At 43.3% G+C, this 25,169-nt stretch overlaps 4 protein-coding genes and 4 non-coding genes across 13 annotated transcripts in view; 2 read left to right on the forward strand and 6 right to left on the reverse strand.

Annotated features, from left to right (window-relative positions):
* The window catches only part of MAP2K1 (mitogen-activated protein kinase kinase 1), an 80,284-nt gene extending 75,426 nt beyond the window's left edge, over positions 1 to 4,858 (forward strand). Inside the window, exons 7-11 of the mRNA XM_059372327.1 lie at positions 188 to 389; positions 1,701 to 1,765; positions 2,964 to 3,025; positions 3,417 to 3,462; positions 3,818 to 4,858. Of these exons, the coding sequence (XP_059228310.1) occupies positions 188 to 389; positions 1,701 to 1,765; positions 2,964 to 3,025; positions 3,417 to 3,462; positions 3,818 to 3,931 (489 nt within the window). The 3' untranslated portion in view covers positions 3,932 to 4,858. The remainder of the gene's footprint in view (positions 1 to 187; positions 390 to 1,700; positions 1,766 to 2,963; positions 3,026 to 3,416; positions 3,463 to 3,817) is intronic.
* A 1,489-nt stretch (positions 4,859 to 6,347) lies between these two features.
* On the reverse strand, positions 6,348 to 10,017 carry SNAPC5 (small nuclear RNA activating complex polypeptide 5). 3 transcript variants are annotated; one of them, XM_059372328.1, is made up of 3 exons: positions 9,871 to 10,007; positions 8,572 to 8,661; positions 6,348 to 7,750 (listed from the first exon to the last, which is right to left on the reverse strand). In XM_059372328.1, the coding sequence occupies exons 1-3, from the start codon at positions 9,958 to 9,960 to the stop codon at positions 7,631 to 7,633; spliced, it is 300 nt and encodes a 99-aa protein (XP_059228311.1). In that variant the 5' UTR covers positions 9,961 to 10,007; the 3' UTR covers positions 6,348 to 7,630. The 3 variants fall into 3 exon arrangements, with proteins under 3 accessions (XP_059228311.1, XP_059228312.1, XP_059228313.1); XM_059372329.1 differs by having other exon boundaries at positions 6,348 to 7,747; positions 9,871 to 10,005; XM_059372330.1 differs by lacking the exon at positions 8,572 to 8,661 and having other exon boundaries at positions 6,348 to 7,747; positions 9,871 to 10,017.
* A 1,547-nt stretch (positions 10,018 to 11,564) lies between these two features.
* On the reverse strand, positions 11,565 to 16,363 carry RPL4 (ribosomal protein L4). Its single transcript, XM_059372340.1, has 10 exons — positions 16,255 to 16,363; positions 14,698 to 14,869; positions 14,404 to 14,510; positions 13,941 to 14,079; positions 13,374 to 13,498; positions 12,949 to 13,078; positions 12,491 to 12,647; positions 12,185 to 12,268; positions 11,959 to 12,079; positions 11,565 to 11,875 (listed from the first exon to the last, which is right to left on the reverse strand). Exons 1-10 carry the CDS (start codon positions 16,255 to 16,257, stop codon positions 11,651 to 11,653), a joined length of 1,263 nt encoding a protein of 420 aa, XP_059228323.1. The 5' UTR covers positions 16,258 to 16,363; the 3' UTR covers positions 11,565 to 11,650.
* LOC132000465 (small nucleolar RNA SNORD18) lies at positions 12,827 to 12,896 on the reverse strand. The gene has a single exon (XR_009399325.1). It is a non-coding gene; the product is annotated as a small nucleolar RNA SNORD18 (small nucleolar RNA).
* LOC132000464 (small nucleolar RNA SNORD18) lies at positions 13,598 to 13,669 on the reverse strand. The gene has a single exon (XR_009399324.1). It is a non-coding gene; the product is annotated as a small nucleolar RNA SNORD18 (small nucleolar RNA).
* LOC132000471 (small nucleolar RNA SNORD16) lies at positions 14,141 to 14,239 on the reverse strand. Its single transcript, XR_009399330.1, has one exon. It is a non-coding gene; the product is annotated as a small nucleolar RNA SNORD16 (small nucleolar RNA).
* Positions 14,584 to 14,656, reverse strand: LOC132000466 (small nucleolar RNA SNORD18). Its single transcript, XR_009399326.1, has one exon. It is a non-coding gene; the product is annotated as a small nucleolar RNA SNORD18 (small nucleolar RNA).
* A 183-nt stretch (positions 16,364 to 16,546) lies between the features above and the next one.
* Positions 16,547 to 25,169, forward strand: part of ZWILCH (zwilch kinetochore protein) — a 36,688-nt gene continuing 28,065 nt past the window's right edge. For 3 of the 4 annotated variants that reach the window (XM_059372331.1, XM_059372333.1, XM_059372332.1), the window contains exons 1-3: positions 16,547 to 16,862; positions 19,377 to 19,428; positions 22,048 to 22,143. In XM_059372331.1, the coding sequence (XP_059228314.1) occupies positions 16,810 to 16,862; positions 19,377 to 19,428; positions 22,048 to 22,143 (201 nt within the window). In that variant the 5' untranslated portion in view covers positions 16,547 to 16,809. Of the gene's footprint in view, positions 16,863 to 19,363; positions 19,429 to 22,047; positions 22,144 to 25,169 lie in introns of all 4 variants that reach the window. The other variant, XM_059372334.1, reaches the window with a different exon arrangement.

Raw genomic sequence — 25,169 nt, forward strand, 5'->3', positions numbered from 1 at the left:
CATCAGTAGATCCAGGGCCTGGGCCCAGACCAAGCAGGGCAGCCCATTCCCTGCAGTGCACACAAGCCTCAAAGAGGCAGGAAGGCCTAAGGCCCCCTTTTGAGCCTCCACGGGGTGGGCCTCTCCCTCAGCCACACAGGCCGGATTAGCTCACAGGTGATCAGAACTGTGTCTGTCTCTCGTGCAGCCGGAAAGACTCCAGGGGACCCACTACTCAGTGCAGTCGGACATCTGGAGCATGGGGCTGTCTCTGGTTGAGATGGCGGTGGGGAGGTATCCCATCCCTCCCCCAGACGCCAAGGAGCTGGAGCTGGTGTTTGGGTGCCCAGTGGAGGGAGATGCGGCGGAGACACCACCCAGACCCAGGACTCCTGGAAGGCCCCTCAGCTGTGAGTGGCCTGATGTGGCCCCTGCTTGGACTGGGAGCAGAGGGGTGGGGTCCCTTACTCTGGTGGGTTTCGGGAGGGCTGATTCTTTGGATATTCTCCCGAGACTGCCTGCCTGTTTCTGGATGCCGGGCTGGGGCGGGAGGCAGAGCAGGTAGAGGTCTCCAGGTGGGTGTTAGATTATTGTTACTAGCAACATCTTCTCCCCCTCTGTTGAGTGTTGGCTGTGTTCTGGCATGGCATTTAGCACTTTATAGGTGCTGTCTCATTTTTAAAAATCATGACTTTTTAGGTAGATTTTTTTTTTGAGATAAAATTCATACAACATAAAATGCACATTTTGAAGTGTACATTTCAGTGGTTTTTAGTATATTCTTCATGTTGTGCACCCATCCTGTGTTATTCAAGAACATGTCCCATCACCCTAAAAGAAACCTCACCTCCATGACCAATCGCTTCCGTCTCTTCCTACCCCCAGCCCTAGTAGAACAGTAGACACTGATCTACTCTGTGTCTCCATGGATTCTGAGTATTATCTAATTTTAATAGTGAACATGTGTGAACACTATTATAACGTCTAGAGTCAAGGAAACTGAGGCACAAAGTGCCTGGCTTGTCAAGACTGCACACCATAAGTGGCAAAGCCTGAGTGCTAGGTGCTGAGCGCTGTGCAGACAGCATGCCTCTTTGATCATGCATACTGAAAATTAAACCTGGTATTTGGAAGATTCTGGCCCAGCCACCATCTTCTGATGTATTTCCTGCTGGGACGTTTGTGACCAGGAGGACCTGGTATCTGTCCCTGGGAGGCCCTCATAGGAGAGGGCCTATATGAAGGGAGAAATAGAGGAAGGCAGGGATAGCTGATGGTGATGGGTCACTGGAGGGATGGTGGCTGTGGCTTTTGAGGCTGGCCGGGACTCTGGAGGATAGAGGAAGAGACCCAAGTTCAGGGAGAACTAAAACGGTTCTTGAGTTACTTAGTTACTACCTCATTTTCTCCTCTCTCAATGTAAGGAAGGGAAGAAGGGCAGGCATGATTATCCATCTCCACTGTAGCAGAGTCCATACTCAGCAGTCAGTGGATTTGCTCGAGGTCACAGACCTGGGGGGTGGGAGAGCCCAGAATCCTACCCTGGCTGGCCAACTCTGTGGCCTCTGCTGGTCCGCTCTGTGTTTGGCCTTATCTGTGTCTCTGCTTATTATCCATGACCCTGTTCCAGTCTCCAGGACCCATGCTCCAATCCCTAGACTCATGTTGACAAATAATTGTTTTTCTGAGAAGTGTTTTCTTTTTTCTTGTGAAATACGTAGCTTATGGAATGGATAGCCGACCTCCCATGGCAATTTTTGAGCTGCTGGATTACATAGTCAATGAGGTAAGTGCTGCATAGCTTCTTTGACCTTGGTATTTGCTTCTCTTAAGCAAACAGTTAATTTGATTGGGATACCTGTGAGTTGTTCACACAGTGGGGCTTCTTGGGCCCTGAGGGTTTCTCGTGGGGCATTGTGCTGTTGGAGTAGGGGGCAGGTGTCCCTTCCCCAGGGAACAGCCTTGGGTACCTGAGTTTGTTCCTTTCTCAGTCAGGAGCCCCCAGTGTGCCCGTGCCATGCCTGCTGCTTCATCAGGCAGTCCTTGTGCACTTACTGTTGGCTGGGCACTGCAGGCTGAAGATAGGGATGAGGCGGGGTCCACAGGTGGAAAAAGAGAAGTCCCTGGTAGTGAAGATCACTAGCTCCATTTGGGAGGCAAGGCAAATACAGGGTAGGGTAGGGTTTTCTCTGTTAAGTGCCTTTAAAAACCAGTAGGTGTAAAAAAAAAAATGACAGTGTAGAAATGGAAGATATTCACTATAGACTGTGTGAAAAATACTAGAGTACTATGTATACTATGGTCAATTCTTTAAAAAGTCTTTATGAAAAAAATCTATGCATGTATGTGCATATGAAGTCTGGAAATTAGTAGGACAGTGGTTTTCTTGGGGTGACGGAAGTTTCTTTTGGCTCATTGCTGCTGACTGACTTTAATGCAAAGAACACATTGTTTGTGTAACACCTACACCAATAGGTTTAAGTGAAAAGAGGACAGAGGATGGAAGAGAAGGACCAGCAGGCCTCCAACCTGGGTTATTACTCTTCAGGTAGCTTCTGTGACGACCGGCCTGGGCTACATCTGCACAGCCCCCCATAGCTGCTGCCGCTAGTAATTGCTGGTGTGTGTCCACACCACTCTCCAAGGTTTACAGTTGGCAGTGTCCATGGGAAAGGGTCCCAGAGACCCTGAGGCCCTCCTCATCTCACAGGAGGATGAACTAAGGCTCACAGAGAAATAGTGATTTGTTCAGGCACTAGACAAGTGAGTGGCAGAGCACTAATCGGGCCCCAATTCTGAGTGTGCTTTTTTGAGTCCAGCAGTTCACTGGGGTGACCCCACAGGCAGCCCCTGGCTCCCCAGCCCTGTCCTCCCATGGCTGGAGAAGGGCAGTGCTGCCCAGAGGTCTGCAGGGAGGGAGCTGGTGGGGAATATGGCTGGAGAAGGAAGCCAGGCCTTTCTTATGTCTTGACATGTATTTGCAGCCTCCTCCAAAACTGCCCAGTGGAGTGTTCAGTCTGGAATTTCAAGATTTTGTGAATAAATGGTAAGTCTGCTTGCTCTCTAGGAGAGTTATGCTGGTTTTGTCACACACACACCACGCCCGCTAGCCCCCAGTTTTGGGGGAACAGAGCTCTGCCCTTTTCCCTGCACTTCAGAGTGCCACGACTTCAGGGACTGGTCTGACTACAGCAATGGGTCAGAACTGCTGCTTTTGGCACCTGCTCTACAGGGACTGGCAGGTTGCCTTTGGGTCGTTTAATTCAGCAAGCATTTGCTAACCTGCAGGCATGCCACTCTGCTGAACAGGAAGGCCTTGGAGAAGGCTCAGGCCCTCAGAAGCTCCAGGGTGTGGGGAGGGCAGGCATGTAAATGTTAAGTAACTAGAGTGGGAACCAATGCCAGGCAGTCTCTCTCACATTATCTTTTTCTTTCAGCTTAATAAAAAACCCAGCAGAGAGAGCAGATCTGAAGCAACTCATGGTAAGGCCACTGATTTCCAATTTGTACAGAAATTATTCGTTTGTTCTCTGTCAGTCATCTGCCCCCTACTCCCTGAGCCCATTCCCTGCTCTGCCTTGACCCCTGTGCTCCCGCTGCCCCAGGGGCTGCAGAATCCTGAACATCAGCCTCATGTATCCCCCCAGCAGTGTAAAGGCCAAGCGGAGCCCCTTCTGGCAGCAGCTGGCCACTTGAGTGCGCCCTCACTGCTGCCCCAGGACAGGCTCCAGGGGTACCTGGAGGTACCAGGGGTACTAGAGCAGCGAAGTTCTAGCCCCAGGACTCTTGATCTTTAAGGTTTTTGAACACCACTTACTCTCCGTTTCCCTGCACACAGGTTCATGCCTTTATCAAGAGATCTGATGGGGAGGAAGTGGATTTTGCAGGTTGGCTCTGCTCCACCATTGGCCTTAACCAGCCCAGCACACCGACCCACGCAGCTGGCGTCTAAGTACGTGGGAAGTGGTAGAGAGCGAGTCCCCTGCCCAGTGGTGTGCCATGTCGCTTCCGGGCCTCTTGCCCGTGCCTGTCTCTGTTCAGACGTGCATCTCACCTATGACAAGGGATGAAGAACACAGCATGTGCCAAAATTCTATTTGTGTCATTTTTAATATTATTGTCTTTATTCTTCCTGTTCCTCCCTAAGTGGATTGGCTTTGTGCTTGGGGCTATTTTTGTGTATGTCGATCAACACACGCGCAATGTGGAATTACAGTGAAACTTTGGTGACTGTGGGTAGTCATTCTTACTTACTGAAAATTGCACTGCTCTTTCCTCACCATGACTGGCTAGCTGCCTGTATTTTCAGGATTCTCTGACACTTGGTGGTACTGCATTCTTGCCAGGCAGACCTTCTATTTGAGCAGGAAGGGGCCTTGTAAGATCCTTCACAGGCAGTGCATGTGAAGCATGCTTTGCTGCTACGAAAAAGAACATCAGAAAGTATATATCATGTTATTTTATTATATTTTTGCTTTTGGTGTAGAATGAAGCAATTTCTATCAAAATCTAGCCAGAGCCCTTCACTGCCATGATAGCTAGGGCTTCACCAGTCTGTCTACTGGGATGATTTGTAGGCTTCTGGTTGTATTTCTATTTATTTTTAAATATATTATGTGGGATATTTAGTGGTTTATGTCTCTTTGAGTTTGAATTAGTGTTTCTAAAATGGTGGTTACTTTGAATGTTACAAATGGATCAAGGCATTAAAATGTATGAGATTTCTTTCCCCAAATCCAAGCACTGATGCTATTGTAAACAAGTGTGTATAGTGCCTAAAAACTGTATGAAAATCCTTTTAACCATTTCAGTCCAGATGTTTAACAAATCTAATCTCTTATTCTAATAAATATACTATCAAGTTAAAAGGATGGAAAAATGTCTCCTTTTGTGGTAGGATTTTCAGTGTCTCTGGTACACAGACATACACAAAGTCAGACGATTTGGCCAAGCCTTATAGTGAGGGCACAGGTGGAGACAGGAAGGAGGCTAGAAGGCAGAAATGCCACACTGAGGACAAGTTCAGTGCTCTGGACTAATGGATCTTCCCGTGATCCCAGGCTTTGGACTTTGTGCAGCCCTTTCCTCCACTTATGCGTGAATCTTCCAGCTACCTTTCCTGTGGACCTGTGGATAGATCCCATCTCTTCCTGCCATTTTGACACAGGGAAAAGCAATAGGCGAGGTGGGGTTTGCCGTGTCACCGGTGTGCTCCCAGGGGCACACTGTTCTTGGCTTGCCATGCCTGATTGGTGTGGGAGCCTCTGCCTGGGACACCCGGTCCTGTGCTTTCTTCCACTGAGCAGTACTCTCCCCTCTTTTACTAGTGACTTCTTTACACTTTCTTGGAGAGGAATGGACCTGATACTGGCTTTGTCCTGCCTGTGAGGTAGCAGTGAAGTCACAGAAAACAAAGCCATGTCCCACTGACCTTTGCTGCCCAAGTGACTTTCAGAACTTGAGATACTTGTGATGATGCCTGGTCAGCACCTCCTTCCTCATTTTCTTCAAGAGGACAGGTTACAGAAAACCAAAATAAACACATCTTTAAAAACAAAAGGCCCATTTTGTTTTTAAACTAAAACAGGATCTGAATAAATCTCCTGAGTAGGTACTTCCACTCTGGATCTCCTAGAGCTTGGAAGGCAGCCAGGACGTTAAAAAACGCTTTGTGGTATGTACACGGCAGCTTTGGCCAGTCCGTTTTCTCTTGCTAGGAGGCTAACATCTGTTCGAAGTTAATAGTCTAACCCACGTGTTTCAACATCCATTCAAACCGAGGTTTAAAACTCACATCCTATGTCTTTTACTAATGGAGAGGATATGAACCAAGAAGGTCTCATTAAAATGTGCAAACTTCATCTTAGGAGGAAGGTGTAACCTGCAGTCTAATACCAGGATCTGAATGCTTTCGTGTTCAGTGTCTTTTGAGGGGTGTTTTAAATTCCCTATTTACACGCAAATGTGTGTGACATTTTGAGAGTCAAGAGGTTTCTTCCTAGTAATTTTTTACCAAGAATGATCTTGTTCTCAAGAATGAGGTCACCTGCCTCAGTCTTGCTGTTCTGAATTCCCTTTGTCAAGTACCTCCCTTAGCCTTTCTCTTGTTGAGACACTGACAATAGTTAGATTTTTACATACTATCTCGTAGGAATATTGTCATTTTACCCACAGGACTCTGAGGGCTGCAAAGAGTTAAGAAGACAAGCAACCAGTTAGTGGTAGAGCTACAATTCAGAGCCAACTTCTCTAGCTCTCAGAATCCCACGCTCCTATTTTAAATAAAACCTCTAAGTGTATAGATTGATTGCTTTTCATCGCACAACAGTCTGCACACTGTCTTTTCCAAGAAACATGCTCATTTAAACTTCTATTTAAGAGTAGCTCAAAGTAACTTTTAATGAAATGCTGATTAATAAATACACTCATGTTCTCTTCTAGAATGGTTACAGAACAAGTTCTGCTTGAGGAGGTTCTTTCTGTTTTGTTTGGCTTTTCTGTTGCTTGGGCAGGGCAAATTACTTTTATAAAATTAAGCAACTACATAACTGTATATTCACTGGAAGAGGGACGGTATGGAGAAGTGAATCTCAGCTCTAAGTAGCAAATTTTAACAACTGTTATTCTGTAACTGTCATCATTACAAAACCCCAATCTCCCAAGCACAGTGATTTAATGGCACATTCCCCAAGTCCAGAAATGGGTTTTAAACCATTCTGCTTTACTTTTTTGCCCCCGGGGAGGAACTAATCCTTTCCTCTGTTGCTATTTGGAAACCAGAAAGCTGCACGGACAGCTCTTTATCTGTACTTTCTTTTCTTTCTTTTTTTTTTTTTTTTTTAAGATTTTGTTTATTTGACAGAGATCACAAGTAGGCAGAGAGGCATGCAGGAGGGTAGGGGAAGCAGACTCCCTGCTGAGCAGAGAGCCCGATGCGGGACTCAGTCCCAGGACCCCAGGATCATGACCTGAGCTGAATTTGAAGGCAGAGGCTTTAAACCACTGAGCCACCCAAGTTCCCCTATCTGTACTTTATTTCTAAGCACATTTTTCCACTGTGATGTCTCAAGCTACAGGTGATGGCAGCCCCACAAACCCCTCTAGAGTACAGAGTTCCTACCTGCTCCACCGAGGGGTGGCAGCAGCTTGTGTTCTCAAGTGGCCCTCTGGCTCCTCACTGGTCATCCTTCTCTCCTAGACCTCAGCCTTGCTCTGCTCACAATAGTTCAGTGGCATCCACAGAACCTTTAATTGGTTTTCTTAAAAGAGGTACTGCTGACTGGAAAGGCTGGCTTGTATTTAAACTCTGCCCTTTGTGCAAATGCCAGACTTTCTCAATAGCATTTTAGAGGAAACTTTGTTTTGAGCATAATTACTAAATCTGACCAGAATAGTTACAGCACCACCCTTATTGCTCAATGCTAAGACACTGCATGTCTGCTTTTCCACATGGCACTAATTTTTGTTAAAGTGTTCTGAAACTTGAGTTCTTGATGGAACCATTTTCAAGACTACACAACCTTAAAAGTTCTTGTTCCTTTTAAAGCCGACCAGAGGGCCCATGGAAAGAAAATTTTTTTGAAGAGACAAAAGTTCCTCAGATGTAGTAACTTAGTTCCTGTAACTAAGCTTGGTTCTTCCCTACCCTGCTTCAGGAATCTGATTCTTCTTCCTCTTCCTCCTCCTCCTCTTCGGGCACATGGCTCCTTGTGCTCAACTCCAGTGCTGTTTGGTTGATTGATGCTTCATTGTCAACATGAACCAACATCTGCTTTAGGCAAGAACATTATGCTTTAGTAGAAAAGACACTGGCCTTAAACCAGCAAATTCTTAAATATGTTTTAAAATCAAATTTCAACTGCACCTCCATCCCCAATAATTATCATCAGGAGGTAAGGCGACTTCCTATTTTTCCAATTTCTACCCTGACCCTCTTACCGCACCCCCGCCCCCGCCCCCCACTGCCAAAATGGGAGGGGACTAAATTCCGTAGATTTCACAGAATGTCAAATGTCTACAACCATGGTTCATGCATTAAGAATTACGCTGGCTTAGGTATGCTTTCAAATGGCTTAAATACACCTGGGAGAAAAAGTGCTCAAATATGGGATATTTAGAAAGAAGAATATTGTACTATTTTACTTGAGGGCATTAGTAGAAGGAGATGTTGAAGATTGGAACTCACTTTTTAGCACTATGCTTTGTAGTTGAAGCTACAATCTGTTCTTAAATCCCAGGCTTACTTATTCATGAAGCAGTGGAAGTTCTGACAAACTCCTGCAAAGCTCTCTAACTCTCCCTGGGTCCACTGGAGTAACTACAGAGGTCAGATGACTAGGAGGCTGCAGGCAAATGCCACAGTACCTGACTTATAAATCAAGGTCTGACTAGCTGGTAGAAAAGTGGCTGTTCCCTGTCTAAAACAGTGATACTGAAATAGCCAGTTTATAACACTAGAACATTCTTACAAGCAATTCCCTGAGTCCTCTGGGCATGATAATGTAATTTACAAAAAGTTTTTGGCCTCCAGGCAGCATGAGCACAGAATGCACTTTGCATTCTCTCCCTAGGCCCACACCTGATTCAACTTACATCAGGTGACTGTTCGGGTGCAGGCTGAGAAGACAACATCTCCTCTCCTCTCCTAGAACTAATCATTGATTGGAGGGCTAGTTCTTCAACCTAGGAAAGAAGAGGTGAGGACACTTTGCTTACCATTTCACTGGACTACTGACATGGGTAAAATTTGCTGAGCACGTTGTCAAAAGGCTTGCAGCATGAGAAGTGAAAACAGTGGTTCTAGAGGGAAGCATGGGGCTTTTACTCTTTTCCCACATTTTAAGGAAAGGAGCCAAGAAAAATATCTAGCCCCTTACCCCTGGGGTACGGATATCTCAGCTGTGGCAAGACTTTCATTCCCCTAGATAGGTAAGATCAGCCGATGCGGGGCTCCATCCCAGGTCTGCGATCATGACCTGAGCGGAAGGCAGAGGCTTTAACCCACTGAGCCACCCAGGCTATGGAATTCTACCCAGTAATGAGAAAGGGAAGGCAGGAAGAATAAAAAGTACGTACGTGTGTACGTACGTGTGTACACACACACACACACACACACACACACACGAAAGTACAAGTGTCTGGAGCGTAAAGAACTGAGGCGTTAGAGATCGTCCTCATCATCACACAGGACACCCACCGGGTATTTTGTACAGGTACTAGTGATACAAGAACATAATTAAGTGCCGCCCATTACAACTATCCTGAGGAAAGTAGTATTTAGATTATGTCGCAGCTATACGGTGCTTTTCAGCTTAAAAATGGCCTTCATAACCTGCATCTCATTTGGACTTAAGATCCTGAATTAGAGTTCTAAGCCGCCCTTATCAACGTCATCTCACTGGGACAGAGAGTGGATTAGGCACAGGTGTGGGAAATGGCCCTGGTGCACCTAAATCTCGTCCGGGCCGTGGAATCCGCAGCAGCTGCCAGAAGAAAAACTATTGGGAACGGCGCGCGACAAGTCTCCTTCCTCAGGGCCTCGCTTGCTTTCTCTGCACAACGGATCAACGAGTCTCCTCTGGGTTAACAATACTGGAGCTGTTTCAAGCGCCAAATGGAGCTAGTAAACGGTGGCTAGCACATGCTAAAGGAGCTCGGGAGGAAGCGGTCCGCACATGGTGTGCGGAGCACCTGCATTTACAGGTGTTGGGAGCGTGGCGGGGACTCTGCCGCACGTACACATCGCTGGACCTCAGCCTAGACCTGCAGGATCCAGATTCTGACACGAGTGGGCTCGCAATATCAAACACGCTGGCCAAGGGCTTGTCGACTACCAGGTGGACGCGGCCGACGCCTAGGGTTCCCGCGGGGTGGGAAAGAAGCGGGGGTCACCTTGAGCCGGTTCAACTGGTCGTGCAAGGCCGCCTTCAACCGCAGCAGCGTCTCCTCCTCCTTGCGCAGCTCCTGAAGCCGGCTAAGCATGGCGTCCCCTCCCGCCCGCCGTCCGCCTGGCGCCCGGTAGCGACGTCATAAGCCCCGCGTTTCCGGAAACCGAGCGGCGGGCTGGGCGGGGCTCGAGCCACGTGGGCCAAGGCGCTTCCGGCTCGCTGCGTCTGGGTGGGCCTGCTCTGCCCAGCCCAACCCCGGGTTTTTAACCGAAAACACTGGAGCTCAGTAATCATTAGGAATCCTAAAGCACAGGGCCTGGAGCAATAAAGAACTTGAGAGGTAAAAACGGTCAAGTACCCACTTTCAAATGCTGCTTTTGAGCAGTACTCCCAGCATCGTACTTTCAGTGTTTTTGCAACAGGTGGTTCTTTGTAACTCCACAAAAGCTGCGCACGCACCTGAGGGCAGAGGCGCACGAGCCCTGTTTATTTTTGCAGGCAAGGATTCCTGGTCACATAATAGTGGTTCCCAAGAGGCCGTGCAAGTTAGAACAGGAAAACAAACCATTGCTAATATTCAGTTGGGGCGCGGTCCCTTTAACTGCTAAGGGATGGAGATAGATAACCTGGATCTGGATTTTAAGGTTATCAAAAGAAACCAGATGCAAAACCACCCTGATAAGAGACAACACATGGGTCAGGACAGGTCAACCGTTAAGGTGGTCAAGATACTAACAAAACAGGGTAAAAAAACCTCAATGTCTTTTTTTTAAGATTTTATTTTTTGACAGAGATCACATGTAGGAGAGAGGCAGGCAGAGAGAGAGAAGGAAGCGGCCTGCTGAGCAGAGAGCCTGAGGTGGGGCTCCATCCCAGGACTCTGGGATCATGACCTGAGCTGAAGGCAGAGGCTTTAACCCACTGAGCCACCCAGGAACCCCCAACAATGTCCTTTTGACACACTTCTCTGCAATATACTCAACATATCCATCCCTTCACTAAAACTGCAAAAACCCAAGTAGTTCTGGAAAATGCTTCTGACACTCTATACTATGGGTCAAAATACTGAGGGTAGCATTTCCTCTAGTAACTGTACTTATCACAGCAGCTTAATAGGAACCTTTGTGGAGGAAGCATCAATTTCTTATTGCAGTGCCTTGAAATACATAGATCCTGCCCTCTTGTGGTATTGAGAAAAAAAACCTCTTATGTAATTATACGTTTCCAAGATGAACTTTTTGGTTTTGGAGGGAGGAGCGATGTACCTTTTTACAAAGATTTTATAGAGCAAGCCTGCAAGTGAGCACATGAGGGAAGAGGGAGAGAATCCCAAGCAAACTACTCACTTAACTTGGGAGACTGACATGGGGCTTGACCCCATGACCCATAAGCTCTTGACTTGACCCCAAACCAAGAATGGATGCTCAACCAACTGAGGCAGCCAGCCAGGTGCCTGAGGAGTGCTAAATCTTCTAACAGCTTCTGCACATCTGAGAAGTCTTTTAACCACCTGCATCTCAAAACATTACAAACTGATTTTTTAATCTGGATTTATGAGCATTCTTCTTCCCATCCAATGGCATGGACTGTAAAGGCAAGGCCCTGTTTTACACCAAACTCTAAAATGGAAAACAAGAAGCCCGAATTATGAGGAAACAAACAAAATTCTAAACAAGATTCACAAACACATCCAACAAGTCTTGCTTCTCAATGGCTTTGATCATGTCTTTATTCAAAATTAGCTGTCCAAAATTATTTGACTTTTATGAATAAACGTTAAGTTTTTAGGCAGCAGGCTTCTCTGCAGTGGGTTTCTTTTCTGCAGGCTTCTTATCAGCTGCTGGTTTCTTGGTAGCTGCAGCCTTTTTCCCCACCACAGGTTTCTTCTGCTTCTTCACACTAACAGCCTTCTTTCCTTTCTTCCCTACCAGAGGCTTCTTGCCTGGAACTCCCTTCTCACCTGATTTGGCTTCTAAGGCTGCTGCCGCCTTATCCATCCGGAGTTTGTGCTGCAACAAATTAAGACAAAAACCTAAGAATCCTATCTTTCAAAAGAAGTTAACCTATCATCAAAAACCAAACTCTCACTCACATTCTTGGCCTGGCGAAGAATGGTGTTCCGGCGCATGGTCTTTGCATAGGGGTTTAGCTTCAACATGATTCTCAGGTTCTTCAGTGGATTCTTCTTCAGGACCCTGCGATGAATCTTCTTGCTGTTAAAAAGGAACATTAGTATCTTATTCACATTACCCACCATTTCTGAAATAGCCAATACTATGCATATGAGGCTTTAGCAACAGCAGGTATCACAACTTTACCGTGGTGCTCGGAGGGCTCTTTGGATCTCTGGACTTTTCAAGATTCTGCTAAGGTCTGTATTAAGCATCTTATGCATGGGAAGGCTGAAAAAAAAAAATGCCGAACAGTAAGATGCTCAATTCCTATTTCTCAGAGTCCCCTCAGAATTCCATTACACTACTGCTGTTCAGAGTATCTCACCATTTCACAATACTGAATTTGAACATAAAGGTCACATTATTTAGAAAACATGCAAACCAATTCTGAATGTAAATATTCACAGCATGAACACCTGTGTTCAACATATGAAAACAAAGAACACTCACTTGTAGTTACTCTTGAGGGAGGCAGCCTTACGCCAAGTGCCATAAAGATCGTCTAACTTGCGGAAAGCACTTTCAGTCCAAATGCAGAAACGTCCCACATGCCCACCAGGAGCAAGTTTCAAAATGTTCAGTTTGCTTACATTAAGTAAAGTAATTCCTTTGGAAACAAGAAGCCCGAATTATGAGGAAACAAACAAGGGAAAACAGTTAGGGAACCTGTATTTTAAATACAAGAAATACAAATCATGTTTATGACTTATGGGTTACATAAGGTACCCGAAAATTACGTCACAAATTAGGCAGTTTCAACCATCATTGGTGTTACTTATTCAGCTGAATATCAGAAGTTCCACATAATCATGTGTTTCAGAAACACGGACCATAAAGTGGAATCTCATCATAATAAAAGCTGAGGAAGCTCCCATCATATGGGCAGTTGAAGTAAGCAGAACAATTACCAGGAATGTTTCTGAAGGCCTTGATGATACCATTGTCTTCATTGTAGATGATGCAGGGTCCCCTGCGCTGGATTCGACGGCGGTTTCTCATTTTGCCCTTGCCAGCTCTCATTCGCTGAGAGGCATAGACCTAAAAAGTGAGAACATTTATTAGTTTTTCGATTAAGATACAAACCCTGCAATTGAACTTCAAAGTTAAACTCCACTTTACAGATGATGAAAAGGAGCCACAATTAACTGCTCAACATTCACACACAGCAGCAAATGGCAATCAAGATTCAAAACCCAAGTTATAAGGTTTTAGAGAGTCCTTTTCTCCTATCCACTGAAGTTACACTGTCCTCCAGACACCTTCTGAAATTTAAAAATCTGACAACAGATCTGTGTCAAGGACCACAAAGTAAAAATTTGTTCATTAAGCCTACCTTTTTGATATCATTCCAGGCTTTAAGTTTTTTAAGAAGCAAAACAGCCTCCTTGGTCTTCTTGTAGCCTTCAACTTTATCTTCCACCACCAAAGGAAGTTCAGGAACTTCCTCAATACGATGACCTGACAATGCCAAGTAACACCAACAAATATCTGATTATCCCGAACGTTTTAAAAAAAAAATCAAGAAACATTTCATATACTCCACGAAAGCAAATGTGCCAAATCAGAATTTCCACAAATATCATGTGTTTCAGAAACACGGACCAATTAAGTGGAATCTCATCATTTTGACCATTTAAAACAGAATAGGGACATGATGAAGTTTGAGCGGAAAAGTTTTCTAATACATGAAATCACTACATTCCATTTAGTTCACCAGTTATTACACAGTATTCACCAAAGACTTACTATAGATTGAAGTAGTCAGAACTATTATTTAATATAGGGACTCTGGGATGAATAGAATCCATACAATTATTAGCATGAATAAAATGGGTTAGGTAGAGAGAGAGAGAGAAAAAAAAGTATTTTGTACCATTTCTATAATACAAAATATACAAACCTTTAGACATGACCAGCGCTGGTAAGGCCGAGGCAGCCAGGGCAGAGCAAATGGCGTATCGCTTCTGTGTCGTGTTCACTCTGCGATGCCAACGGCGCCAGGTTTTGGTGGGTGCAAACATGCGGCCCCCACGACACATCTATTTTCCCAGTTAAGAATCACATTTCTTAGGAATTTAAGGAATTAAAAGACTTATGTCTTGCTCAGTAAGAATTTTCGTCACCCTTCTGAACCAGCTTACTGACAGCAGGCAACTGTCGCTGAGAACAGAGTAAGACGCAAATTACGACATCATTGCAAGCAGAACTTCCTCACGCCAAGCCTCTATCTGCCCAGGGCAAGGTTTAACTTGAACACTATTAATATGCTGAAAAAAATTTCAAAAACTGCTCATATGAATTAATCAGGTCACGTCTGATAAATTCCACAAGGGCTGACCAATCCAGAGTGAAACAAAGGATACATTTCCAAAGGCACCCTGGCCAGACCGGTGAGTCCCACCACCTCGAACTCTGGGAATTCGAGCCACAGCTCTGCCAGTACCCCAAGACTCAGCACTGGTTTGATGACCTGAAATTGGGAAAAAATACAAGTTTTAGCTACTCAGCCATACCATTCTAGAACTATTACCCATGATAGCAACAGCATCAGAACATCCAGAAAAATCATGTTGATTCAGAAACACGGACCAATGGAATGGAATTTCATCACTACTGTTAAGTAGGTCTTAAAACATCAACCCTTAAAAAATCCATACCTGCTAATTCACTGACAGCATATGGCTGTCTGTTGTTTTTGCGCAAGTTGGTGTGAACAAAGTTGACAATATCCGGGCGAATGGGAGCCTTGAACACAGCAGGCAAAGTAACATTTTTGCCAGATGATTCCCCCTTTTCGGAGTACACAGATATCAATGGGCGAGCACACGCCTGGGAAAAAGAAAAACAGATTTATGTTGACAGATGATGTCAGAGACACTATTCTCTCCTATTAGCAACACCTTTAAAGACTGAGTACAGAAGAGATTTGTATTTGCGCTGGTAGACAATACTCAGAGCTGAAACCAAGGCTGTTGCTAACACATCAGGTTTATTAACAAATAAATTCTTACACTTAAAGGATATTTAGAACCTCAAAATCTACCACAAAATTTACCATTCATCTTTCAACCCAGACCGTACAAAATGATCAAAAGCATACTGGAAGGTTTGCAAATGCTATTTAATGCCACCCTCTGAATATTTACCACATCATCAACAAATCTAGTCTACCACAGCTCTACTTAAAATTTATGCCCCTGGCCCCCTTCATCCCCAACACATCACAAGAAACTCACCAAAAAAAAAAATAACTGGTCGTATTACTTTTTGCTCAATCTTCCCAAAGAAGATTGAACCTACTGAAATTCTGAGGATGGCTTATGTGATCTGCTGGACCTCATCTCCCATAATCTTTTCCAGACATCACTGTCCCTACACTCAGGGCCAGACCCCTTCTGCCTCAGAAGTAGCTGTCTTCATCCTACAGAGGCTCAGCATGCTTTCTCACACTCCTTCAGGCCACCTTTTGGAAAGTTTCTCTGATCACTCTAAGGCCCAACTACTGCTCCACTCCCATTCCCCCATGTTCCCAACAGTCATGACCAGCAAGTATTTAGGTGTTATCCTGTCAAAATTAGGATCCAAGCAACCCAAGTGTTTTTTGTCCCCTTTTTTCACTTAACTCTCTATGGCACAAAACACTACACATTATTTGTGGAATGCAGTGCATGTGACAGTCGTACTATGAACTAAGAACTCCAAGGTTTAGCGTGCACCAAACGGAACAATTTTTAAAAGAGGGTCAGGAAGCTTTTGTAGAGGCTATTCTTAGACGAACAGACAATTAAAAAGAAAGTGGATATGCAAGTCTTTCAAAAAATCTATCTCGAAACACCGTCATAGTCCTTACTGAACCACCCGTGAAAATTCAAGGCCCAAAATTGATTTTCACTCCGATTTAGCGTTAGGCCCCCAAAACTTCCGAACTGTCAAGAGAACCCATGCCTTCTACGATCCACGGAAAGCTAAAATCCCAAAGGTTCCTCTGCACCTGAGAGCGATCTGGAATCGGCCTGTGCTGGGACGCCCACGTTGCCTCTAAAATGGCTGCCGTAAAGCCGCCCTACTCAGCTCCGAGCCACAAGAATACACCTTTGACCCTCATCTCCTTTTCCTCGCTTTCTCTCATGAAGATTTTATGCCCCAAGCCCCCAACCCATTCCCGCCGGGACCCGAGAGCAGGGAAGAGCCCTCCAGACAGAGCTTCCACTCACCATCGCGGGGAGAGGAGAGGGCCACGCTCCTCTCTACCCGGCGGCTCCTATAGGAAAAGGAAGTACCTACTACTTCCGCTCTATATGTAAGCTTCCACTCGTCCGCCAACACGCCCCGCCTCAGAACCAATCCAGAGACACAAAATATCACTCTTCCACTCTATAAAAACAAAAAATAGAGCATTATTTCTTTATATGTATCACATTACGGTATCTACGGACTTTCAAAGCCAAGAAAAGCGCTTAGAAACAAGGGACTTCTTTTCGCGGAATAATCCGTAAGGAGGCGTGGCAACTCTCGCGAGAAGAGGTTTCCTTTCCCTTTCGACCACTGCAACTTATTTTAACTTTTTCTTTAGGGAATGGAAAACTGCGGGGACGGAAAAGACCGCTGTGTCCTCTAGAACAAAAGATTAACTTTGTGGACAAACGGGGCCTGGCGGGCGTGGGTGGGGTGTAAACGTAGTCCCGGCGAGAGGGTCATGACCCCGGACGTCAGCGGCCGGCGCGCAGTTCAGTTTGGCGGTCTCGCATCTGCAGTCGAATTGGGGCGTGATGTGGTCCCGAATCAACAGAGCGGCGGAGGAGTTTTACTCTCGTCTCCTGCAGTGAGTTGTAGCCGGTGCTGTTGCCTAGGGTGCCAGGGCAGCACTGCTCCCTCGGCATGTTTTTCGGTCTCCGCCCCCAGCCTTCTGCCCCTGCTTTGGGAAGAAGCGCCTTGTCAGTTATCGGGGGCGCCTAAGTTACAGACTAAGGCAGCTTTCCTGGGGTCTGGGAATTGGGGAAGACCGGTTATCTGCTCCGTTGTGGGGTTGGCCCTGTGGGGGCTTGCTTGTAGTCTCCTATAGAAGAAAACAAGTCTACGTTATCAATCGGGGTGGGAGGTGACAAATTTTTCAAGAGGCGCTTTATTCATGCCCGTAGTGCACGGAACTTAGGAGATGCTGACGACACCTCTCAGGAGATGGGAAAATAGATGTCAGCCTTCTTCATCTGTTTAAAGCTTTTCTGGAGTGAAACGTAGTGTCTATTCAGAATAACTGTTCGTGCTGCCGCTGTAGTGTGTTGGCTTTTTGTTTTGTTTTGTTTTTGTTTGTTTTTTTAAGTACCTTTATTTCACTGTGCTTTAAGAGTATTCTTAGGGGCGCCTGGGTGGCTCAGTGGGTTAAAGCCTCTGCCTTCGGCCCGGGTCATGATCTGGGGTCTTGGGATGGAGCCCCGCATCGGGCTCTCTGCTCAGTGGGGAGCCTGCTTCTTCCTTTCTCTGCCTGCCTCTCTGCCTACTTGTGATCTCTGTCTGTCAAATAAATAAATAAATAAAATCTTAAAAAAAAAAAAAGTATTCTTAAAGTGAATTGCTAGTACAGAAGGGGATTCCATCTAGTCTGCATCCAACTTTAAAATCGAATCCAGCAGGTCTCAAATTTGAGTTTGCATCAATCACCTGGAGGGTTGTCCAAAGGCAAGATTGCTGGGCCCCATCTCCAGGCTTTCTGATTTAGTAAATCTGGGTGGGGCCAAAGAATTCTGACAAATTCTAGGTGAAACCTCCTGCTGGCCTCACACCACATTTGAGAACCACTGATGTAATCTAAGCCTTTATTTTCTAAATGCCATAATTTTTTATTATTCTGGCCTCCAAGGTCATGCCCTCCATCTCATGATCAGAAAAGTGTTTCTCGTTTAAAACATTTTAGTGGGGTGTCTGGATGGTTCAGTCAGTTAAGTGTCTGCCTTTGGCTCAGGTCCTGATCTCAGAGTCCTGGCATCAAGCCCCATGTAGGGCTCCCTGCTGCTTCTCTCTCTGCCTCTGCCCCTCTCGCCTGCTCATGCTCACTCTCAAATAAAATCTTTAAAATAAAATAAAATCTTTTAGTGAGCTCCTCTTGACTTTCAGGATGAATTTCTACTAGTATAGCAACAAGTCTTCCATTGTGCCAACACAGCACCCTCCACTCACCTCTGTTGGAGCACCCATCACCTTGTATTCTAGCTGTTGGCTCTTTGGGCTTCAGTCAAGACTAGGAACCAGGGACTATGTTTTTGTTGTATATCCTGGACACCTATAAAGAGTGCCTGCCTATAACATATATGATTGTTGAATAATTGATTGAATAACATCCCTCAGTTATACATAAAGGACAAATATCTTTAAAAATAAATCACTGTCTTGTCCAAAATGGCAAAAGTGAGTCATTCACAGGCCTAGCTCTCCTGTTTTTATTTCAGTAAGTCAGAGTAGATCAAATAACAAATGGTATCCTGAGACAATCCCATTGGGCTTCTTTAGGTCTCTAAAGATTGTGTCTCTTTCAGAGTGTAGATCAGGCTGATGTGCATTTTGGTATGTTTAATGGTTTATTGTTCACATGCTTTGGGATGACTATTTTAGAACTTTCTGGAATGAAATGATAATTATTAATTATATCTGAGTTTTGTGCTTATCAAGTTAGTATACTAAGTTTTTAGTGACAGTCGATAAAAATAGAGGGAGAATAGATGTTTCTATTTTAACCATAGAAATCTAGGGCTGGGAACCTTAAATAACTTTTCTGTGGTTACCCACTGATTCAGTGCAGATCAGAATCCAGTGATTTTTACTTACCTTGAGTTACATGGTAAATTACATTTCAATAGTAACTGATGATGTGTTTTACAAGATAAGAGAGTACAGGTAGATAACCTGATTTCCTCCTGCCTCTGAGAAGCCACTGTGCCCAGTTGTGGGCAGCAGTTTATTAATTTCTGCCACATCTCTTTTTTCTCATACTCTTTTTTTTTTTAATTTATTTGTCAGAGAGAGAGAGCGCGCACAAGCAGGGACAGTGGCAGGCAGAGGGAGAAGTAGACTCCTCACTGAGCAGAGCCCAATGTGGGACTCAATCCCAGGACCCTGAGATCATGACCAGATCCAAAGGCAGCTTTACCGACTGAGCCACCCAGGAGTCCCTTCTCATATTCTTTTCCTGCTTTTTTCCCTCTTCCCAACCATGCCTTCGGGCTGCCATGACTACTTTGCATTTTGCTTTTCTCACATGTCATGCAAAGATAAACTGATGACTACTGAATTTAAATGTCAGAATACTGTAGCTCTGTTTTTCATATGTAGTTCTTCATTTCAGGGAGTTTGATGAAGAAAAGAAAGGAGTCCATAAAGATCCATTTGTCTATGAGGTATGAACAATTTATTTCATTTTTAAACACAACTCAGTAATTCTAACATTCTGCTTCTTTAAAAGATGGGCTCATTGAAGTTAATTTAGAGTAAATCCCACCCTTTTAGAGTACAGTTCTATGAGTTTTTAAAAATGCATTCAGTCATATAACCAGCCCTATGACCAACATCTAGAACATTTCCGGCACCTCCAAAAATATCATGTACCTTTATAACCAGCCCTCTGTCTCTGTCTTTTTCCAGGGTGTCATATAAATAAAATCACGCAGTATGTAGTCTTTTGGCTTCTATCAAGGAATGTAGTACATTTGAGATTTATCTATTTTTTGTGTGGATCAGTAGTTCATTCCTTTTTATTGTTGGATAGTATCCCATTATATGGATGTGTGATGCATATCTATTTACCAGCTGGTGGACACATGAATTGTTTTCAGTTTTTCATAGTTACGAATAAAGCTGCTATAAATATTCTTGGATTTATTAAGCATCTGATATATGCCAAGTGTTTCATAGCTAAAGTCCCTGTAAGGTTTAATTTATAAAATAACTAAACTAAAGTGAACTAAAAGTAATTATATGCTAAAAAACAAATAAGCTGTAGAGAAATAGTCATATAAGATAAAGGTTAATATCATGTATATAAAATACATAAAAAATTCTTAAAAATCAAAGAAAAGTGACAACTGTAATAGAAGAATAGACAAAAGACATAAATAAATAAATAAGCCCAGAAAGAAAATTACAAGTAGAGTTATTTCTTACTGTTGGACTTTTTACTAACCAAACATAGGAATTAAGTATATCTAGGTAAATGTATTAATCCTTCCTCATTGGAATTCTTGCTTAATACATATATTAGTTTCCTAGGGCTGCTGTAACCACAAATTGGTATGCTTAAAACATCAGAAATTTATTCTGTTGCTATTCTGGAGACTAGGACTCTGAAATGGAGGTGGCAGAAGGGCCATGCTGCTATTGGAGGCTCTAGGAAAGGATTTTTCCTCAGCTCTTCCTAGTTTCTGGTGGTTTCCTACAATCCTTGGAGTTTCTTGCTGTGTAGACACATCACTCTATTTCTGCCGCTGTTACTAGATTGCATTCCCTGTGTGTCTATGTCCGTAAATCTTTCCCTCCTTATAAGTATATAAGTACATCAGTCATTGGAAGTAGCCCCTTCCCCCGCCCCACAATCCAAGCTAATCCTTAACTTGATTATATTTGCCAAGACCCTTTTTCTAATAGTCACATTCAGAGGAACCAGGGGTTAGGACTTCACTGTATCTTTTGGGGACATATTCAATCTACAACAGTACTTGAAATTCAAGAACCTAGTAGATTAGAACAATACAGCATCCTTTGCTTTCTGAACTTGGTATCTAAATGCTTTAAAATCCAACCTGAGAAATGAAACAGATTCAAGTAATGAGAGTTATTTGTCAATGATAAGCCTTTGAGAGACTGCTCACCTTCATTAATAATGGAATAACTTTGAAAAAACAGTAACAAACAAGACACTATTTTTTGCTGTGAGATGGTAAAAATAAACAGTGAAAATACTCTGTGTTGCCATAAGTGATGGGAATGCAAATATATGGGGGCAGCATATTTGCAAGGCAATTTGACAAAGTCAGTGTGATTCTAAGTATTCATCTTAAGAAAGCAATTCAGGGATGTCTATTATTGTTTATTGCAGCAGGTAACTTAAGCACCTGGGTGGCTCAGTGGGTTAAAGACTCTGCCTTCGGCTCAGGTCATGATCCCAGGGTCCTGGGATCGAGCCCCGCCTCAGGCTCTCTGCTCGACGGGGAGCCTGCTTCTCTCTCTCTCTCTGCCTGCCTCTCTGCCTACTTGTGATCTCTTCTGTCAAGTAAATAAATAAAATCTTAAGGGAAAAAAAAATCCAAATATTGAACAAAATGAGATTAGTTATGTGATGGTAGAGCCAAAGAACACTTAATAGATGGAAAGAAGTGTATGATACAGATGTCATATTTTTATTAAGCAAAATCTTATCTAGATATCTAAATACTGAATACATTTCTACTTAAGGGGATTTATTTATGCGCCTGGGAAAAGATCTGACAAAATAGGTGCAAACCATGCTAGTGACTAGTGATTATCCTGGCTAATCGATTTATATGTGTATTTTTAAAAAATGACTTAGCTTTGTATTTTCAGACTTTTCTGCAATAAACATGTTTGCAATTGGAGGGAAAAAATATACAGTTCCTAGAGATTGATAAAAGTCCTAAGTTCCATAGTACAATCAGAAGAAAAGATCATATTTATAAACTGCTAATTACATGGTACAATATAGTAAATACACTATGAGTCACGAAAGAAGAAGTCTGTGTGATCCTAATCAAAAGAAAGCTCTACAATCGGGATGCACTTTAGGGAGGCCCTGAAGCATGTGTAGAGGTGAATAGAGCTAGGTTTGTCTAAACATGAAAAAACACAGCAAAGAATAAATGCAATCTTCTCTTTAGAATATTATGTCTTGTTCAAATTCTCTTTCTCGGCCGCTTGCGTAAAACTAGTCTTTAAGTGTTCAAATATTCGTACTGATAGGTATGTGTGCATATATAACGTTCCTTGACATTATCTATTTTTAATAGGCTGATATTCAAGTGCAGTTGATCAGCAAAGGCCAACCGAATCCTTTGAAAAATATTCTAAATGAAAATGACCTAGTATTCATCATGGAGAAATTGGTAAGTAGTGCTTGGGCTTTGCACTTGTTTAATTCTTTTTTTTTTCTTTTTTATTTAAGATTTTATTTTTAAGTAATCTCTATCCTCAATGTGGGGCTCGACCCGAAGATTAAGAGTCGCATGCTCCACCAACTGAGCCAGCCAGGCACTCCTGTGTTTAATTCCTAGTAGGAAATTCAGTTTGCAAATGATCTCAAATGTGCACTTTTTTTTTTATCAGCATACTAGGAAAGTGGATTCTAATTCTTTCAGAAGTAGATACAGTGATGTCCAATAGAAATATAATAAGAACTGTATAGGTAATTTAAAATTTTAAAGTAGCCTGATTTTTAAAAAAAAGTGAAATTAATTATACAATAAAGTTGACTTTTTTCTTTTCTTGTCCACTTCTTTGAATCTTGGCACATGTATAGACTCTGGTAATCACCACCACAATCAAGGCACAAAACAGTTCCATCACTCCAAACAGCTCCGTCATGCTATCCCTTGAAAATCCCCCAGCAACCACTGATCTCTTCTCCCTTGGTGTAGTTTTTATCTTTTTAAGAAAGTCGTGAATGGACTCACACAATGTGTAACCTTTCAAGTCTGGCTTCTTTCACTCTGCATAATACCTTTGAGATAGATCCAAGTTGTATGCATATCAGTGGTTCATTTCTTGTAGTTGCTGAGTAGATTCTGTGGTATGGATGGACCATCATTTATTTATCTAGTCACCCTCTGAATGACGTTTGGGCTTTTTTCTGTCTCCAATGATTATGAATAGAGCTGCTATAATCATTTTTGTGCACATTTTTTTTGCATAAACATGTTTTTTCTTTACGGTAAATACCGAGGCATGGGGTTGTCTGAAATTAGGTTTAATAATGCTTTTTATTTAGTCTCATAAATGTGATAATACCATTTCAAAGCACAGTTAATGTAAAAATCATTAATGAGATATTTCAAGTTTTTTTCCCCCATGCTGCATCTTCAAAATCTGGTGCGTATTTACACTTAACATTTTCATTTGTCTGGCCCCATTTCCAGTACTCAGGAGCTGCATGTGGCCAGTGACTGTCGTATTGAACAGCACAGCATAAATAGCTATGACTCATGAAGTTCTACTTGAATTATTGTTTGTGAAATGTAACAGAAAACGTCTTATCTTTTGCATCACTTTTTAATTCCAGCTTGAAACCTTTGTGTTTTAATTATGGTGTTTTGGCAGAGGAATTATAATGATTTTTATTGAATGGTGATAATGCCGTCAGGTTACATGGTTGCTTTGGGGCCAGAACCCATTCCTTTGACTACATTGTTTCCTGAAGTAGATTGGAACAGACTCTAATAGGGGAAAGTGGAGGTGCTTTTAGAAGGAACTCTTCTGTTTGATGCTTTAGGATTCTCATGCTGTCTGGTGAAGGAGCAGGGAGCTTTTCATTTGAATGCATACAAAAGCTCCTTTTGAGGAAAAAGGGCAACTTTGTCTTTTATGTTAATGGAAGGGCATTATTACTGCTTATATATAGTGGACAGATGCTTAGGAAATAATTATGGGTGAGTTATGTGGTTGAATTTAGACTTTTTTTATGGGGAGAAGGGAAAATGTATGTAGAGTAAAGCCAAAAAAAATTAAGATGTTCAGGTGAAGATGAGTCACCTAGGAAAAGATAAGGATGAGCCAAGGGGGATGTGGGAATGTGAGTTAGGATTCTAGTGAGGATGCAGCTCACAGTTTTGGGAAGGTCCCTGCAATTCACGGGGGACCGGGCATTTTTGGATGAGGAGCAGTCAAAATGGCCATTGTCTCTGCGAAGATCAGTAGAGCTTAAAGCGCAAATTTTACGTAGATGGGTATTAAATAGAAGAAAAAAATGACATTTTGGATACCATCTGTTCTAGGTCCTCTTTGGAAAGCCAGGCTTAGAAGGGACTGAGATCTGTGATCCTGCAAAAGAAATTCAAAGTTGAGGAAATATCTGGGTCTGATACCTATTAAGTGGGCGGAGTATTTACTGCCCGAAGAGCTTAATGGATAAGATCCAGAGTTGTTTTTTTTTTTTAAATATTTTATTTATTTATTTGATAGAAAGAGATCACAAGTAGGCAGAGAGACAGGCAGAGAGAGAGGGAAGAAGCAGGGTCCCTGCTGAGCAGAGAGCCTGATGTGGGGCTCGATCCCAGGACCCTGAGATCATGACCTGAGCCGAAGGCAGAGGCTTTAGCCCACTGAGCCACCCAGGCGCCCCAAGATCCAGAGTTTTGAAGTCAAGTCAGACTATCTAGATTCAAATGTTGCAGTTGCCACTCACTGGGTGTGATTCTAGGCAAGTTATTTAGCCATTGGCTACCTCAGTTTTTCCATCTATAAAATAGAATTGTTGGGGCGCCTGGTTGGCTCAGTGGGTTAAAGCCTCTGCCTTTGGCTCAGGTCGTGATCCCAGGGTCCTGGGATCGAGCCCTGCATTGGGCTCCCTGCTCAGTGGGGAGCCTGCTTCTCTGCCTGCCTCTCTGCCTACCTGTGATCTCTGTCTGTCAAATAAATAAATAAAATCTTTAAAAAAAAAAAAAAAGAGTTGTTAATGGGGCATCTGGGTGGCTCAGTCGGTTAAGTGTTTGACTCTTAGTTTTGACTTGGGTCATGATCTTTGGGTTGTGAGAGCAAGCCCTTTGGGGTCTTGTGCTCAATAAGAGCCTGCTTGAGATTCTCTCTCTTCCTCTCCTTTGCCCCCCCCCCAAATAAATAAATAAAATCTTTTAAACAAGAGTTAATAGTAGTAGCTATTTCAGGATTTTTATGAAAAGTAACAGAAAACTTAGAATAGTAGGTGTTACATAGTAATGCTCAGGAAATATGAACTCTTGGGGTTATTGTTATTATTGGCAAGGCTGAATTATGTAACTACTTAAACATGGAGATATTAGAAACACATAGGTTTAGAACTTGTAACACAAATGAGAGCTGCTAGTCCTAAAAGGAGTAGATTTAATGAGTAAGGGCTCTGGCCCTTTGAGTTCTGGGAGTGAAAAATCAGGAGTCTTCC

This window comes from Mustela nigripes, chromosome 13, assembly GCF_022355385.1.
Source record: "Mustela nigripes isolate SB6536 chromosome 13, MUSNIG.SB6536, whole genome shotgun sequence".
Classification (NCBI taxonomy): domain Eukaryota; kingdom Metazoa; phylum Chordata; class Mammalia; order Carnivora; family Mustelidae; genus Mustela; species Mustela nigripes.

Coding starts and splice junctions, on each gene's coding strand:
- SNAPC5 (XM_059372328.1), bottom strand. CDS start 9,960: ATGCTTAGCCGGCTTCAGGAGCTGCGCAAGGAGGAGGAGACGCTGCTG. Junction 8,662..9,870: donor ACCAGTTGAACCGGCTCAAG/GTGACCCCCGCT, acceptor CTTCTTTCCTAG/GTTGAAGAACTAGCCCTCCA. Junction 7,751..8,571: donor CACCCGAACAGTCACCTGAT/GTAAGTTGAATC, acceptor TCTTGCCTAAAG/CAGATGTTGGTTCATGTTGA.
- RPL4 (XM_059372340.1), bottom strand. Junction 14,080..14,403: donor GCCAGGGTGCCTTTGGAAAT/GTATCCTTTGTT, acceptor CTGGGAAAATAG/ATGTGTCGTGGGGGCCGCAT. Junction 12,648..12,948: donor GGCCTTCAGAAACATTCCTG/GTAATTGTTCTG, acceptor TTGTTTCCAAAG/GAATTACTTTACTTAATGTA.